This window comes from Topomyia yanbarensis, chromosome 2 (assembly GCF_030247195.1).
Source record: "Topomyia yanbarensis strain Yona2022 chromosome 2, ASM3024719v1, whole genome shotgun sequence".
Classification (NCBI taxonomy): domain Eukaryota; kingdom Metazoa; phylum Arthropoda; class Insecta; order Diptera; family Culicidae; genus Topomyia; species Topomyia yanbarensis.
In genome coordinates, this window is record NC_080671.1 from 144,548,660 (window position 1) to 144,564,140 (window position 15,481).

Sequence of the window (15,481 nt, forward strand, 5' to 3'; positions counted from 1 at the left end):
TGGCAGGTTTTCTTCAGGCGGAAAGGCAAGCCATTAAACCTTGTGCAAATTGCACGGGATCTGACTTCACGATTTTCGGCTGTAACAGAGATCGTGAAAGTAAATAAAGATAAACTTCGAGTTAGCATTGGTAACATTAGACAAGCTAACGAGATAGTAGCCTGCGAACTCTTCACGCGTGAATATAAAGTTTATATACTTTCGCGCGATATAGAATGCGATGGAGTCATCTCCGAACCCAGCCTCACTGCCGAGGATATACTTAAGCATGGTGTTCGATGTTAATGCAATTGCACTCAGTATCAATTGAAGAAGAGAAAAAAGTTTACCGACCATCCTATTCATTTCGTGTAACTTTCGCTGGGTCTGCTTTGCCTAGCCATGTTCTCATTAATAAAATTCGTCTCCCCGTTCGCCTTTTCATCCCTCGTGTGATGAATTGCCTCAATTGTAAACAGCTTGGCCACACAGCCACTTACTGTTCCAATAAGGTACGGTGTGGCAAATGTGGGGGGCCTCATCAAGAGGATACATGCAATAAAAACTTAGAAAAATGTTTACATTGCGGAGAAACTTCACACGAGCTCCTTGCATGTCCCATATATAAATTGCGGGAGGAGAAAATTAAACGATCCTTGAAGGAGAGATCTAAGCGCTCTTATGCAGAAATACTGAAAAATGCTACTCCTGAACCCACGGTCCCAGAAAACAGATACGCTATTCTATTGCCGAAAGAGTCTGACTCTGACGAAGCGTCCGAAGGTACATCATTTGTTTTACCTAGAGGATCCAGGAAAAGAAAACAATCCTCTTTTCCCAAACTGCCAAGCAAGGGTCTTAAAATTTCTCCTCCAACAAATAAATTGCGGCCAAAGCTAAAGAATTCCGATGCAATACCGAAACCAGTCCCTCCCGGTTTTGGTAATGTACAATCCAAACAGAACACCATTACTGGAAATAATAAAACTTCAACTTCCTCCGAGCCTCAACCGGGGATAGGTTTATTGAAATTTTCTGAAATTGTTGATTGGATTTTCAAAGCATTCAATATTTCTGAACCACTAAAAAGTATACTTTCAGCGTTCCTCCCAACAATTAGAACATTTTTAGAGCAGCTGATTGCTCAATGGCCCATCCTTGCAGCGATTGTATCTTTCAATGGGTAATTCACCTCCTCCAATGAAAGATTCCATCACTGTTTTACAGTGGAATTGCAGAAGTATCATACCTAAAATTGACTCCTTAAAAATTTTGCTGCATAATTTGAAATGCGATGCTTTTGCTTTATGTGAAACATGGCTTACCTCAAACATCAATTTCAACTTGAATGATTTCAACATTATTCGCCTAGACCGAGACACCCCATATGGAGGAGTGCTTCTAGGAATTAAAAGTGCTATCCTTTCTATAGAATTAACATCCCCTTGTTTGCGGGCATTGAGGCTGTAGCTGTCCAAACGAATATTAAAGGCAAAGACATGTCTATCGCTTCTATATATATACCTCCCAAAGCTCAAATTGGACAACGTCAGATTTTTGAGGTAGTGGAATCCATGGCTGCTCCGCGGCTGATACTGGGAGACTTCAACTCGCACGGAGTATTGTGGGGTTCCCTCTTCAATGATAATCGATCCTCTTTGATATACAATGTTTGTGACGAGCTCAATATGACAGTTTTAAATACAGGCGAAGCAACACGCATTCCCAGACCACCCGCACGACCAAGTGCATTAGATCTATCTCTATGCTCGACATCACTTCGGTTAGATTGCACGTGGAAGGTTGTACCTGATCCTCACGGTAGCGATCATTTGCCAGTCGTTTTTTCAGTTAACAGTGAATTAGGCCTCACGAATTCAATCAATGTCCCTTATGACTTGACACGAAATATTGATTGGAAAAAATACCAATCTTTAATTTCCACTTCTCTTGTTTCGACGGAAGAGCTACCACCTACCGAAGAATATGAATTTCTAGCGGGTTTGATTATTGAAGCAGCAGAACAAACCCAAACGAAATGCAATCCTGGCATGATAATGAACAGCCGGCCTCCTAATCCCTGGTGGGACAAAGAGTGCTCGGATGCATATGAAGCTAAACAAGTTGCTTACAAAGAAATTATGAAACGGAAAGGGTGTACACGTGCAAACTTTGAAAATTATTCGATTTTACAAAACAAATTTGACAGTCTCCGTCATGCCAAAAAGTCTAGTTATTGGAGACGTTTCGTTGATGGCTTGTCAAGAGAAACATCAATGAGTACTCTTTGGAACACAGCCAGAAGAATGAGGAATCGAAACGTAACTAATGAAAGCGAAGATTTTTCGAATCGCTGGATATTTAATTTTGCCAAGAAAGTTTGTCCAGATTCTGCTCCTGCGCAGAAAATCATTCGCGATGCTCCCACAAGTAACGATTCCATAGATTCGCCTTTGACAATGATGGAATTTTCAATTGCACTCCTCTCATGCAACAATAATGCTCCGGGTCCAGACAGAATTAAATTCAACTTGGTGAAGAATCTGCCTGACCTAGCAAAAAGAAGCTTGTTGAATTTATTCAATAAGCTTCTTGAGCAGAACATAGTCCCGCACGACTGGAGACAAGTGAGAGTTATCGCCCTTCCAAAACCGGGAAAACCAGCCTCCGACCATAACTCGTATAGACCGATTGCAATGCTATCCTGTATCAGGAAATTATTGGAAAAAAATATCCTACGACGTCTCGACAATTGGGTTGAGGCCGCAACTTGCAGATGATGGCGTGGTTTCTGTTACAGGACCAAAAGCCATAAATTTACAACAACCACTGCAAGATAGTTTGGATAATTTATCAAGTTGGGCTTTGAAGTTAGGCATCGATTTCTCTACGGAGAAAACAGAGTTGGTTGTTTTTTCAAGGAAGCGTGATCCAGCTCAGTTTCAGCTTCAGTTGGTTGGTAGAACGATAGCCCAAGTCATGACCTTTAAATATCTCGGAATTTGGTTCGATTCTAAAGGTACATGGGGAGGCCACATTAGGTATCTGATAAAGAAGTGCCAACAAAGGATAAATTTTCTCCGAACAATAACCGGATCTTGGTGGGGAGCTCATCCAAGTGACGTGATAAGATTGTATCAAACAACGATACTTTCAGTAATGGAATATGGGTGCTTCTGTTTCCGTTCAGCTGCAAACACTCACATTATTAAATTGGAACGAATACAGTATCGTTGTTTACGAATCGCCTTAGGTTCCATGCAATCGACACATACGATGAGTCTTGAAGTTCTAGCGGGAGTTCTTCCCTTAAAAGATCGATTCTGGGATCTCTCCTCTCGTTTACTTATACGATGTGAGGTTATGAATCCACTTGTAATTGAAAATTTCGAAAAACTTGTCGAGCTTCAATCCCAAACCAGATTCATGACAGTGTACTTCAATCACATGTCACAAGAAATAACGCCTTCTAGTTATGTTCTGACATGTGTTAATATACTAGATACTCCCGATTCCACTTTATTTTTCGACACGTCCATGCAAGAGGAAATTCGTGGAATTCCGGATCACCTGCGCTCTCTGGAGATCCCTAAAATATTCATAAGTAAATACCAACACATTGACTGCCATAAAATGTTCTACACTGATGGGTCACGAATCAATGAGGCCACTGGCTTCGGTATTTTCAACAATAACACCTCGATCTCTTTCAAGCTTGCAGAACCTGCCTCCGTTTATACAGCCGAACTAGCAGCAGTTCACTATAGTCTGGAAATCATTGATACTTTACTTCCGAGCCATTATTTCATCCTCACAGATAGCCTCAGCACAATTAAGGCACTACGCTCATTAAAGCTTGATAATCACGCTTCGTTCTTTTTGAAGAAGATACGAGAATACTTAACTAAATTAACAAATAAATCTTATCAAATTACCTTAGTGTGGATTCCCGCTCATTGCTCCATACCGGGTAATGAGAGAGCAGATAATTTAGCCAAAATAGGGGCGCTGGACGGTGACATCTATGAAAGACCTATTGCCTTCAATGAATTTTATAGCGCTTCTCGTCAGAGGACGCTTACTAGTTGGCAAACATCATGGGACAATGGAGATCTGGGACGGTGGTTGCACTCAATTATCCCTAAAGTATCAACGAAGGCATGGTTCAAAGGGTTGGATGTAAGTCGAAACTTCATTCGTGTGATGTCTAGACTCATGTCCAACCATTATACGTTGAATGCGCATCTTCGCCGTATTGGGATCGCAGAAGATAATCAATGTGCTTGCAGAGAGGGTTACGAAGACATTGAACATGTTGTTTGGTCTTGCACTGAATATCGTGAAGCCAGATCCCAATTAATAGACTCCTTACGAGCCAGAAGAAAACCACCCTATGTACCTGTTCGTGATATCCTCGCTTTACGAGATCTTACATACATGAGCCATATTTATCATTTCCTGAAAACAATAAATATTCAAATATAATTATCCCCACAATGTTTCTAGTTTTTTTTCCCTTGCTACCCACAAACAATTTAGATTTCTTCGCAGTTAGTTAAGTTAGATAAAACGATATAAATAAAGAAAAAAAAAATAAACAAAGATTACAGAAAAACTATCAATAGGTTTACAATGAAACTCAAGAAAATAGAGTATAATTAAAAACATTCAAAACGATGATTATCTTCAGTGTTAGCATTAGAAAGTGATTTTTTTTATAACGTGATAGTCTTAAGAACCTTTGTAACATGTTATGTAAACAAAAACCCCGGCGTAAAAAAGCTTTTGCAAATGCCGTGTCAAATAAACGTTTTATGAAAAAAAAAATATCTCGCCCCTCTCACTAATTTGGGATATTTGAAACAAGCGAGATCCGCATTTCTGCTTTCACCTACCTTTCGCCCAAACGAATCGTCCTGGAAAATGCCAACCACCCAGTGCAGATAATCAATAACACAGTGAAGCCGATTATCGGATAGTCGTGCTTCTGTATGTTCAGTTATCTGACGAATACTTTCAACCGACGACAATGCGAGCGAAACTACGTGATTCGTCTACTGAGATGGCATCACTCGAAATTGAAACTGAAAACGACCTGAAAGACTGACCCATTTTGATGGAATTCCCGCATGTCCGAGGAGGACCACCCGATACCTCACTGTGTGCTATCGTGGCATTCAAAGGCGGTCGGTAGCGTCGTCGATTCTCTACTGGCCATAAACTGTGCAAGCTAAATGTTCTGCTTTTCTCCGTCATCATTGTCCACCCTTCCTGCCCCGTATCAGATACTTCTTTCAACCCGGTGCTGAACTTAAACCCCCTAAAATTTCATTACGGTTGACAGCGCTCTCTGATTTACTTAAAAGTCGATGGATCCGCTTCAGACCAAGGGGACCCAAGAGGAGATCAGGAAGAAAAGCAAAATCAATGCGAAGTTTTAATTGCATCACTGATGAGTTAGCACGCGTTAGGTGCAGGATATCTTGGACTAGACAAAATAGAGGACTTGACGTTACACACTTCGAGACAAACAGGCGCAAAATTTAGTCCTCCCGAGGACCAGTGTTTACTTGACAAACAATTGCTAATTCGTCCGATTTTGCAAATTTTGTCTCGCGGGACGGACAGAGACCTCTTAAGCTATAAGGTGCAGTCCTATCAGCACGCTAAAAAATAACTTTATATTGTAACCTTCCAGTTTTAAGAAATTTAGAATTCATAACGAAAAAATTGACACCTTCGGGCTTCACGTACCGTGCCTTTCCAAAAAAAGACAATAAAAAAACAGAAGACAACTTATAGTTGTACTGTCTGCCGCTTTGTGGATGTACTTGTTAATTATTACAATTATCGTGACCGAGTTAATTGTTTTGGGCCACCAGTTGGATGTAAGAGTAATCTGATCTGAAACAAAAGGCAAAGATTAAATGCATGCAATAATTTAGTTATTTTTCATCAAATTTCAGGGAACCGATAAAATATTCTTTAGTAACTAGTAACTACTATATAATATGGCATTTGCGATTCGTCTACTTTATTTGGTTCCATGCACTTACATGATTTAATATCAATATACATGACATTCGAAATTGAGCAGGATTTTCCATTTGGGTTTGATAAGTTTATCACTATGCGTTAAACCAAATATTTCCACGCATACACGATCTCGCATAGGCTGTTGAAAAGTCCAGCCGGAAAACGAACCGGAATTCTGGCTGGCTGTACTATACGGTTACATATGGCAGATCCCAAGAACCCGACTTGTATGAACCTTCGCAAGTCAAAGCACACGTAAGCTAGTAGAGAACAAAATATTTCAACCTATTACGAGGTGGAAGCGGGGAATCAAAACTATCGAAGAGTTATTTTTTCTCAGAACACTGTGATGTGTTAATGATGCTAACGTTAAGATGAAAATGCGCGTTTCATCTGCGGATTCCCTTGATCTTCATATGTTAGTATGTTCCATCAAATCATGCAACGATGAATTCAATACATCATGGGCCCTATTCTCACAGTCACGTCACCTAGTGATTAGAAGAAAATTTCCTTCTAGTCACTAAGTGACGTGACAGTGAGAATAGGGCCCTATATTCGCCGGAAAATGAGCAGAGTCCGTAATGCATGCAGTTTCCTACCAAAATGGGTTGCGTAGACGGTGCGGGGTTCTTAGGTTGTACCGTTTGATTATCACCAGCTGACCATATAACAACATACCATACGCTTCTTCTTTGCATAGACTGTCGTAACTCTGCATTCTCGCCGAATTTTTGCGAGCCCCGGACACAGACGAGACTAATCGCTGGGCCGTTGCACAACCACGCAGAACACTCGTGTGCTCCGAGACCTTTCACCCGGTTCGATGGCTACCACTCGCCGACAGTCCGCTCGTTTCTATTTACCGCCAAGGGCTCCGAGTCCAATCGCTCGGCTCGCTGATTCCAGTCCGCTGTTGATCGCTTTGCTGCTGCTGCTGTTTCCTTCCGATGCGCTGGTTGCAAAAGTCGTCAATAGAATGGAATATTCTTCTGTGATTCGCTCCTTTTATAGGTACGCAATAAACACATGTAACGAGCGTACGGGCGCTGATTCGCCCGTAACACAGAGAGCGGACATGGTATTTTCTCTCACCCTTAGAGAGTTTCTTTTTTCTATATGAGATAGTTGGAACTATTAGAGACTTTCAAAGTCTCTCGAGCTACACTTGTAAAGAGGGATCGATGTGACATAACTTAATAAATAATTGTGTAAGCTGAAACATATTTTATTCAAGCTATTTATTAATCAGCATTATTCCCTACATAGACTAGAAGAATTTTATTAAAATTTGGCGAAATCAGCCGAGCCGTGCGAAGGACATCGCGGTAAAACTACATTGCCTCACTTTGCACCGACATGTGATAGTGTTGTTCTTCTTGAAGTTGAAATTATTTGATTATCTTTGTTTTACAGCCGATCTTCGTCCGCAGTGATTTGGTATCATCGTAAGCTTCCGGGATTAGTAATAGCAAAGTAATAGTTGTCGCGTTTATCCAAATCAGCAACATTGAAGTGAACCTGAAAATTCGGGAAAATTATACAAGAAATAAAACTGTAACTTACCGTATGCTTCATAAGCCAATCCATTATCATACTCCGTAGCAGATGTTTATGTTGAAAACATAACATAATTCGACACAGATCTTTCAATAGGGCTAAAGTCGCAATGTACTCAAATGGAGAAAAATCAGTTTTAATATACGGCGATGCTTTTCTAAATGTAGTTTTTATTGTAGGTATAAATTACTTTATGACCATGTTTTTCCGGAAGCATCTATGGTTAAACCTTATGACAATATAACAAAGAATTTAATTCCTATGTGCTTTTAGTGGGTAGAAACTAAAAAAATGCTTACGCCCAATTTGCATCCCAGTCGTGATTTCGCCCTTCAGCAACCACCATTTGCGGAAGGGCTAAACGCTGTACATAATTTTCATAAGGGCGCGATAAAAGGGCTAAACTGACTCTGTCTTGCTGGGTAGGGCTGGGTAAATGGGCGAGCTTGACAGTATACTTTTTAATAGGGCTCAGCAAATGGGCGCATAGAAACCCAATGTAAATGATAGGGCGCGTGCATCTTTTCTTCGAATTTCATGAAAATATCGAAATATTCGAATGTTTATGTGCAACAACTATCGAGTAGACATGATCCTAGTAGATATTGCTTATCATTTATATAATAGAACCGCCGTTTAAAGAATAATTTTGTGAATAATAACCGTACGCCCGGTTCTGTCAAAAAATGTAAGTTTAGCCTTTATATTCCATATGAGAAGAAGGGCCTAAGTCGAAATCTCGAAGAAAATGCATGTTTCGCCGTTTTGTTTTCTTTAATTATAAATCGAACTAAAAACCATTTTAACTAATTTTCACCTCAATCTTGTAGTATTTTTGTCGCATAATGTCATAATAGCGAAAACGCAGTTTGTTTACATTTGCGATTTAAGCCCTAATGAAAGATCTATGTCGAATTGCTATATAGCAACGACAGCAACCGAAAATCAAATAAACCAAGAAGCGTTGCTGGAAAACTTATTTTTTCGGCTGCACCGAGGGGTGACTCAATGTACTGGTAACTGGTGGTAATTTACTCGATAATTTTTTCATCGGAAAATTTCATGAAGTTTCAGGTCGTGTCGTTGGTGTATCCATTTCCTGTTTTATGTGAAGGAATTTATCAAAAAAATAATTGGTGGCAAAAAGAACACTAATGACATACTTTGTCACAAAAAAAAACAACTTTAAACTGGAAGGAAGCAGCCAACTTTTGTGAATTGTAAAATATTTTTGCTTGTTTTTTATGAAAGAAAACAAAAAATCAGCGTTTCCCTTGGGTAATTTTTGTCAGCTGTCAGTTGCCCCAATTAACGGATACGATTCGCTAGTTGGGGCGCAGTCGTCACCCAACTAACGAATTTGCGCTGTACCATCATATGGAGTTTGACAGCGACCAACATATATGGAGCGTTATAGCTATAAAGCCCCAAACAAAGAATTGTGTTCGGCACTATACACGATATTCAAGCGTTCCACACGACGTTTTGCATCTTGTGGGATGGCCATATTATTATTCAGAAAATCAACATTTCGTAACTAACTACAGCTTTTAATCATTCCATTCAAAATTAATGTTTTGATTTTCATGGCAGTGATGCTGGCTGTACAGAGGCGTCATCCTTGACAGGGGGCTGGGAAATTTTGACAGCTGGCTTTTAATGGAGATTTCGCTTGAACCCGAAACTGAGTCAGGTTCTAACCCCAACCGATGTCAGTTCAAACATTTTGACAGCAGTTGGGGTTAGGAACTGACTCAGTTTCGCTTCAAACAAAAACCACATAAGCCGTAATCATATCTCGACAAACATATGATTGCGGCTTAAAAGCCAACTGTCAAAATTCACTTTGAAAGGTAATTTTGGATAAATCGTTACTCGCCAATCACAGATGTTGGTAGTAAACAAAAGAGAAAAGTTTTCTTTTTCATTAACTGCTATGAACTGTGTTTAGCCAGTAACGGTTTGTCCGGAATTTCCTTTCAAAGAGAATTTTGACTTTTAAGCCGTAATCATATGTTTGTCGAGATACGTTTGTCGATAACTCAAAAGTACCTAAATTTACGTTAAAAGAACCTATTCTGTAGGTTGTTTTATTTTTACGTGTAGATAGTCCCTTTCAACTCATCGGCGAAAACGCAGGAACGTCAAAAACTGTTTTTGACAAGTTTTCCTTATCGATTCAACCGGATTCAACAAGCATCAGTGTTGAAACGTTTTCCTGCGAACAATTTGTAATTTTATTGCGTGCGAAAATCCATAGTTAGCCGCAATCCATACAATGGCTCTTTCTCCGGATGCAAAGGAACGTCTGAGCGTAGTTTTTGAGATTGTAAAAACCACATTCCATTGGGGATTTATTCCAACCGTGTTGTATTTAGGTAGGAATGGTACTTCATGTGCTCTAGTATGACGTAATGTTTACTTATTTCTCTGTACACAGGTTTTCGTCAAGGATCCGAAGCTGGTATGCCTCCGCTTTCAGTAATGAGCTTGCTTTGGCAATGAATTCTGGTTATCATGTGCGGTTATTGCTAATGTAATAACAAGGAAATTTTTTTAGTATTTATGTCGGTAATTATCTACCAATCTGGATTGAAGCTGCTTGTGTAGAGAAATAGCAGGTGTGTTCAATACTCCTACGAACCACAAATGGGACTAAATATGTAAAGTCAATACGTCAGATATAAAAAAATGGTCAAATTATACTATACAATTTATTATCCTAGAGTTTGAAGATACGTCTATATAGAAGCCCAAATAATGTTCCACTACAATCAACTAGAGCAGAGAAAATAAAAACGCGTCGGCTGAGAAATTTGAGTCTAATGATACCACGCTACACTGTCATTCTACGCATAATTGGCCTATGTATATAGGGTATTAGAATATGGAACAATCTTATACCCACAGCGGAAGTGTACCACCAAATCATTCATACAAACTGTTACCAAGTATTTTGAATCAAAATCTCACATGGGTTCGATTATTAATTGTACCAACCTGATAAGTAGGCTAATGAACCAATGGTTAAAGCCTCTATAATTGAAACAAAAAAGATCTTGCAAAAACTTTTTTTGTTTCATTGAGATACTTGTTGAATCCGAGAGTGTTGTTTCGCCTGTTACATCAAAATAACAACAGCCAGCTCAATACTCATTTCCGGAAGCGAAATCGACATTTTATTTATACGCCTTTGTAATTACAATCGAGAGTGGCCTTTGTATCTGAATGCTCAGAAATTTATATCTAAAAATCTATACCTAGTAGCTCATAGTCGGAACCTTAATGCCAATGTATCATCAGGGGTCTTATTCTCAGTCACGTAACTTAGTGGTTTCTTTTAGTCACTAGGTGACATGACTGTGAGAATAGAGCCCCTATTGCGATATCAAAGATGTATTTGTCTACAACTAGAGTACAAAGCCGGATTGACTGCTAGTATATGCGGTTTTGTTAAAAGAAGTTATTAAACTTTTACCGAAGTGATGTCTGAGTCAGTTTTGCATGGGGCCTAGCAGTGCATGGTTGTGTAGGCCCCTTGCAAAGCTGACTCAGACATCACTTCGTTAGAAGTTTAATAACTTCTTTTAACAAAGCCGGATTGACTAGGTCCACCTAGCGCCGAAAATGCGAGCTAGTGGGGTTTCTCCATGTAAATTGTCAAAAAATCCCATGCAAACTTCAGGCACGTTCGTCCGGTAGCTAGACTTGTCCGATCTGCTTCAAATTTGGTGCAAGTACTCCTGGTGCAACTAGGAATCGACTCAAAGGTGGGCCAATGGAGTTTTCAAAAATCCATTATTTTTCTGGGCAGTCTATTACCCACCCATCTGTTTAGGCCATTGTTGTGCAGTTTTACTGTTACTATAATGCATGCGTTCATCCGTATCGGATTCAATTCAAACAGACAAAGTATTCAACTACCAAACCAAGTCCATTAGTTAGGAGTTCTCTTTGTGTAAAATCAGAAAAAAGATAAAATGTTAAAATAAATTTTTAATTGGATATTTTTTATTAAAAACCATTACAAGCAGTGAAGACGTGAGTTTCACTCGGTCTTATACCGATATCAGGTTGTAATTTTTGTCATGTTAACAGTGTTCTAAGTCATTCCGAGGTGATATGCCTTAAATTTCTTTCTATCTACCGCACTACGGAGAATAATTCGTTATATCCTAGCCAACATGAATACGTTGTATATATGGTCTGCGTTAAGCCAAACCCAACTGAGGCCATCATTTTTTCTAGTATTTTGCATGTTAAAATGCATTTTAGATACCTTACCATCAACATAGCAAGTTAAGGGAAACTTATATGTTACCGTTTACCGTTTGTGTTTCCATAAATAAATAGATGTGGGTGTTACTAGTGCTGTGTTGGATGCGATAGCGTTTGTAGAACATGCATCTCAAAACGGCGCTTCGTGCTCTTTGGCTTAACACAGGCCATATAAGCTTAAGGCAAACATCCTGGACTACCCGAAACAGGATTGCTAAAATCCACTGCTGACTAACCATTTCTATTTGTATGTATTTACACCAATAGACTCTTTGACATTATGCAATTTCATTGCACTACCTAGATGATAACTTCATTGTTGCAATTGAATGTGATTTTCGTAATTTGGTATTGTCAAAGCGTTCCTGAATAATTTCAGCAAACGGCACTTTAGTGACGTTTAATCTATATATATTTTTAGTTACGATGCCTTAGGTATACACTTTATAGGATGTATCTTTTTGATTTCGTATAATTGCCTTGGAGTGTACAGCTTGTTTTTTCTCTTCAATAATGGTTCTTCACACCACTGCTCATTGGAGTACTGTTCGCCGGTACTGTAGGTTGTTACACTGGTCGAAGTCGAGCTATCATCATTTGCTGGTGATGAATGGGACGAAAGATCGATCGAAACTGAGGATGGACTCGGTATGGAGGATTTTGGGCACGCCGAAACGCTTCCCAATACTGGATTCTGGTCAATTACACTTGGTGGTTTAACACATTCGTCCATTAAAAATTCTTTTATTGTTTTGAATTGTTCTTGGAGCGGTCGATTTGGATCAAATGGTTCATCGTCTGCGCTGAGTCTTGCTCCAGAAGAAGCCGTTTCATTCAGTGTGTTGAACAGCTCCCCATCCAATATTACGGGGATATTACCATCTAGTCGAATTTGTTCCTGATGCAATGGTACTTGCCTCGTATTTCTACTACTTATTTCTCCATCGTGTCCGCTTATACCCAATTTCCTCAAAAGAGGAGTGATTTCATTCTCAGAAGGCGCGCCTAATATTTCGGAGGAAGTCGGTAAGTGACCCATAGGAACGACATTGGCTTTTAGCTCATTTATTTCAGAAGCCAATTTAACTGTAGCCATGTAATTGTTGTTGGAAATGCCGCGCCCTCGTCCCGCCACTGAACCAATCTTGTTTAACTGGATATGTTTCTCGGATTGACGAGACCGTTCAAAGTCGGAAAACGTAACTGAGTAACCCCAGCTGCTGATTTCATCTTCAATGTCTTCGGAGGTTGTATCACATGACATTTCCGTAGCACCTGTAAAGAGTGGTAAATTAGGGTTTGTGATATTGAATCTCATAAATGAAGTTCATACAAAAAATTCTCAATATATTTTACAATTGCAAACAAACATTGAACAGATTTTCATTCACAATTAAAAATCAAAAGAAGATACATTGTTGACGACATGATTACTAAAAATGATTCATATACTGGATATGTTCTCGAAACAAATAGCCATTATATACAATGCTTAACATGGACCATAATTACTGCGCAGGCCAACCTTTCAAGCCATCAGCTCCATAGATTTGCCTTGGCGCATAAATACTATTTAATGCGCTGTCATGAACACCTATTGAGTAGCACTCTTCATAACGTCCTCGTTCCGAATTCTGAGGAACCATCTCCTCGGCTGTCATTTTCCGCCATTTTTTCTTTTTACCCTTTCCTTTACTTTTGTTAGATTGAATTGAGGAACTGCTTGTGCTACTAGCCAGGGCAGAATCGGTGGAATTATTCAAATCATTTGATTTCGTTTGTTTGGATGGATGACGCTTATTACATTTTATTTCTTCTTCGTCCACTACAAGCTCTGGGATAGTGCTAAACTGTTCATGCAAAGGAAGCTCTGGATTAAACCTATCTGCTTCTACAATCTCTTCGTCTTCATAAACTACATCAGCCCTAAACAGTGTCGCATCCAAAATGACGGGTATGTTTCCATCCAAACGAATTTCTTCTTCCAATTCCGGATTTCTTCGAGTGGTTTTACTAGACACATCATCATCCCGGCTGCTTAGACCGAGCTGTCGCAGAATTGGTGTGATTTCGTTTTCCGCTGGACTATCGAGCAATTCCTTAGTAGTTGCCAAATGACCCATTGGGAAGCTATGTGCGTTCAAATCATTTATTCCGGACGCAAGTCGTACATTTGCCATGTGGTGCGGATTAGTGATACCACGACCACGGCCTCCTATTTTGCTGGTTGGAATTCGAGATTCTGATAGTGAATTATGATAGTTTGATAAAGTCGCTGAATATCCCCAGGAGCTTATCTCATCTTCGATGTCATCAGCTTCCGAGTGGTAAGCCATTGCGGTCTGTAGTTGAGTAAGTTTGAGCAAATATAAAAAGGGTTTTGACAATTAAATTTTTATCAAAAGCTATTAGTTTGATTTTCGCTAGTAAATCGTTACTTAAACAAATAAAATCGTAGTGTTTTCCCTCATCATTCAATTTTAAAAGCTAAATTTCGTTGAAATCTCTCCATGAGCATAACTATATCAACACATCAATTACTGGGCCAAATATCTCAAAAATATTGGGTTTTCAACGCATATAGATAATTGATAAATTGTAAGAGATGACCTATTCCCTATCCTTGACTTGATTAATTGTTAAACCAACAGGTTATCGTGTCAATAAAAACATTTTCGCAAGGCTCTACTGTATGGATTTCGTTGGCTATTTTTGGCAAATTTAAGATTAAGAGAAACCAAATTAATAAAATCGGAAGACGGATAGGCTCATATGGACATGATCGAAACGAAGTGTGAAGATTCCTTTACCTTCCGCTGGTAGGAGTTGGGCATTCCACCCAAGTCTACGGCATGGTCGTTGATAGAACGTTTTTCTGGCCGATGCTCAAGTCAACAAAAAATGATCGTAATATCTAATTAGATCCTTCTTAGTTCGGTAATTTGTAATTTTATTGGGTGCGAGCGTGTAGCAATCTGTTATGCTTGGATTTGTGTGGTTCTAGGTTTGCTCGAAACCGTAATTTTTATATGGATTTTATAAACAATAAAAGTGGAGCAACATAAAATCTAAAACGAAATTTGAGCTAAACATATTTTGTTCGCATTGTATATCAGGTCAAGGGAGAATGGCTTTGACTAAACTATGCGAAATCTATATTTATCAACAAAAGAAACGTAAAAATGAGATGTACAGATCTTGCACATAATTTATTCGTTTTTTGGGAATTGGGAAATTTATTAAAATACTATATTAAATATTATTAAGGATTCTAAGTAGATTTGTTCGGATTGGAGCAATGGCAAAATTTGTCATTTAATGAAGTAATTGTACACTAAAATTTCACTACAAATATTTAGTTTTCGACATTGTTTCAATAAAAAATGTGGTGTTCCGCCATCGTTTCACATCGTGATAATAGTAAACGAACAATGAACAATTTTTTTGCTTACCTTTTTTTCCTATTTGTTTCCAAAAGTGATGATCACAATAGTTAAAGCTACAAAGGATAAAAAAATTCTACTAAAATCCACAAACTTGGTAATTTGATTCACGAAAAAACTTGTCCAACAAAACTCAAAAAACGATCAAATCGTCACTGCATTGCAAAGACAACGATTTTAGACAG

At 38.9% G+C, this 15,481-nt stretch overlaps 2 protein-coding genes and 2 long non-coding RNA genes across 6 annotated transcripts; 2 read left to right on the forward strand and 2 right to left on the reverse strand.

The window, feature by feature from the left end:
* Positions 1–5,986: 5,986 nt before the first annotated feature.
* On the reverse strand, positions 5,987–6,981 carry LOC131681628 (uncharacterized). The gene is made up of 2 exons (XR_009303958.1): positions 6,618–6,981; positions 5,987–6,425 (listed from the first exon to the last, which is right to left on the reverse strand). It is a non-coding gene; the product is annotated as an uncharacterized LOC131681628 (long non-coding RNA).
* Positions 6,982–7,180: 199 nt separating this feature from the next.
* LOC131681630 (uncharacterized) lies at positions 7,181–8,489 on the forward strand. The gene is made up of 3 exons (XR_009303960.1): positions 7,181–7,226; positions 7,285–7,376; positions 7,432–8,489. It is a non-coding gene; the product is annotated as an uncharacterized LOC131681630 (long non-coding RNA).
* Positions 8,490–9,717: 1,228 nt separating this feature from the next.
* Positions 9,718–11,088, forward strand: LOC131681629 (mitochondrial import receptor subunit TOM7 homolog). Of its 2 annotated transcripts, XR_009303959.1 has the most exons (3): positions 9,718–9,953; positions 10,016–10,238; positions 10,302–11,088. XR_009303959.1 is itself a non-coding variant. In XM_058962540.1 (2 exons), the coding sequence occupies exons 1-2, from the start codon at positions 9,854–9,856 to the stop codon at positions 10,078–10,080; spliced, it is 165 nt and encodes a 54-aa protein (XP_058818523.1). In that variant the 5' UTR covers positions 9,718–9,853; the 3' UTR covers positions 10,081–10,278. The 2 variants fall into 2 exon arrangements, 1 of the variants encoding a protein (XP_058818523.1); XM_058962540.1 differs by lacking the exon at positions 10,302–11,088 and having other exon boundaries at positions 10,016–10,278.
* Positions 11,089–11,558: 470 nt separating this feature from the next.
* LOC131681631 (uncharacterized) lies at positions 11,559–15,481 on the reverse strand. 2 transcript variants are annotated; one of them, XM_058962541.1, is made up of 2 exons: positions 15,306–15,481; positions 11,559–13,128 (listed from the first exon to the last, which is right to left on the reverse strand). In XM_058962541.1, the coding sequence occupies exon 2, from the start codon at positions 13,115–13,117 to the stop codon at positions 12,275–12,277; it is 843 nt and encodes a 280-aa protein (XP_058818524.1). In that variant the 5' UTR covers positions 13,118–13,128; positions 15,306–15,481; the 3' UTR covers positions 11,559–12,274. The 2 variants fall into 2 exon arrangements, with proteins under 2 accessions (XP_058818524.1, XP_058818525.1); XM_058962542.1 differs by lacking the exon at positions 11,559–13,128 and adding an exon at positions 13,180–14,195.

What these genes read in the sequence shown, in the direction of transcription:
- LOC131681629 (XM_058962540.1), top strand. Translation starts at nt 9,854, where the DNA reads ATGGCTCTTTCTCCGGATGCAAAGGAACGTCTGAGCGTAGTTTTTGAG. An exon ending in TCCAACCGTGTTGTATTTAG is followed by an intron (nt 9,954 to 10,015) that starts GTAGGAATGGTA and finishes CTCTGTACACAG; the next exon opens with GTTTTCGTCAAGGATCCGAA.
- LOC131681631 (XM_058962541.1), bottom strand. Translation starts at nt 13,117, where the DNA reads ATGTCATGTGATACAACCTCCGAAGACATTGAAGATGAAATCAGCAGC.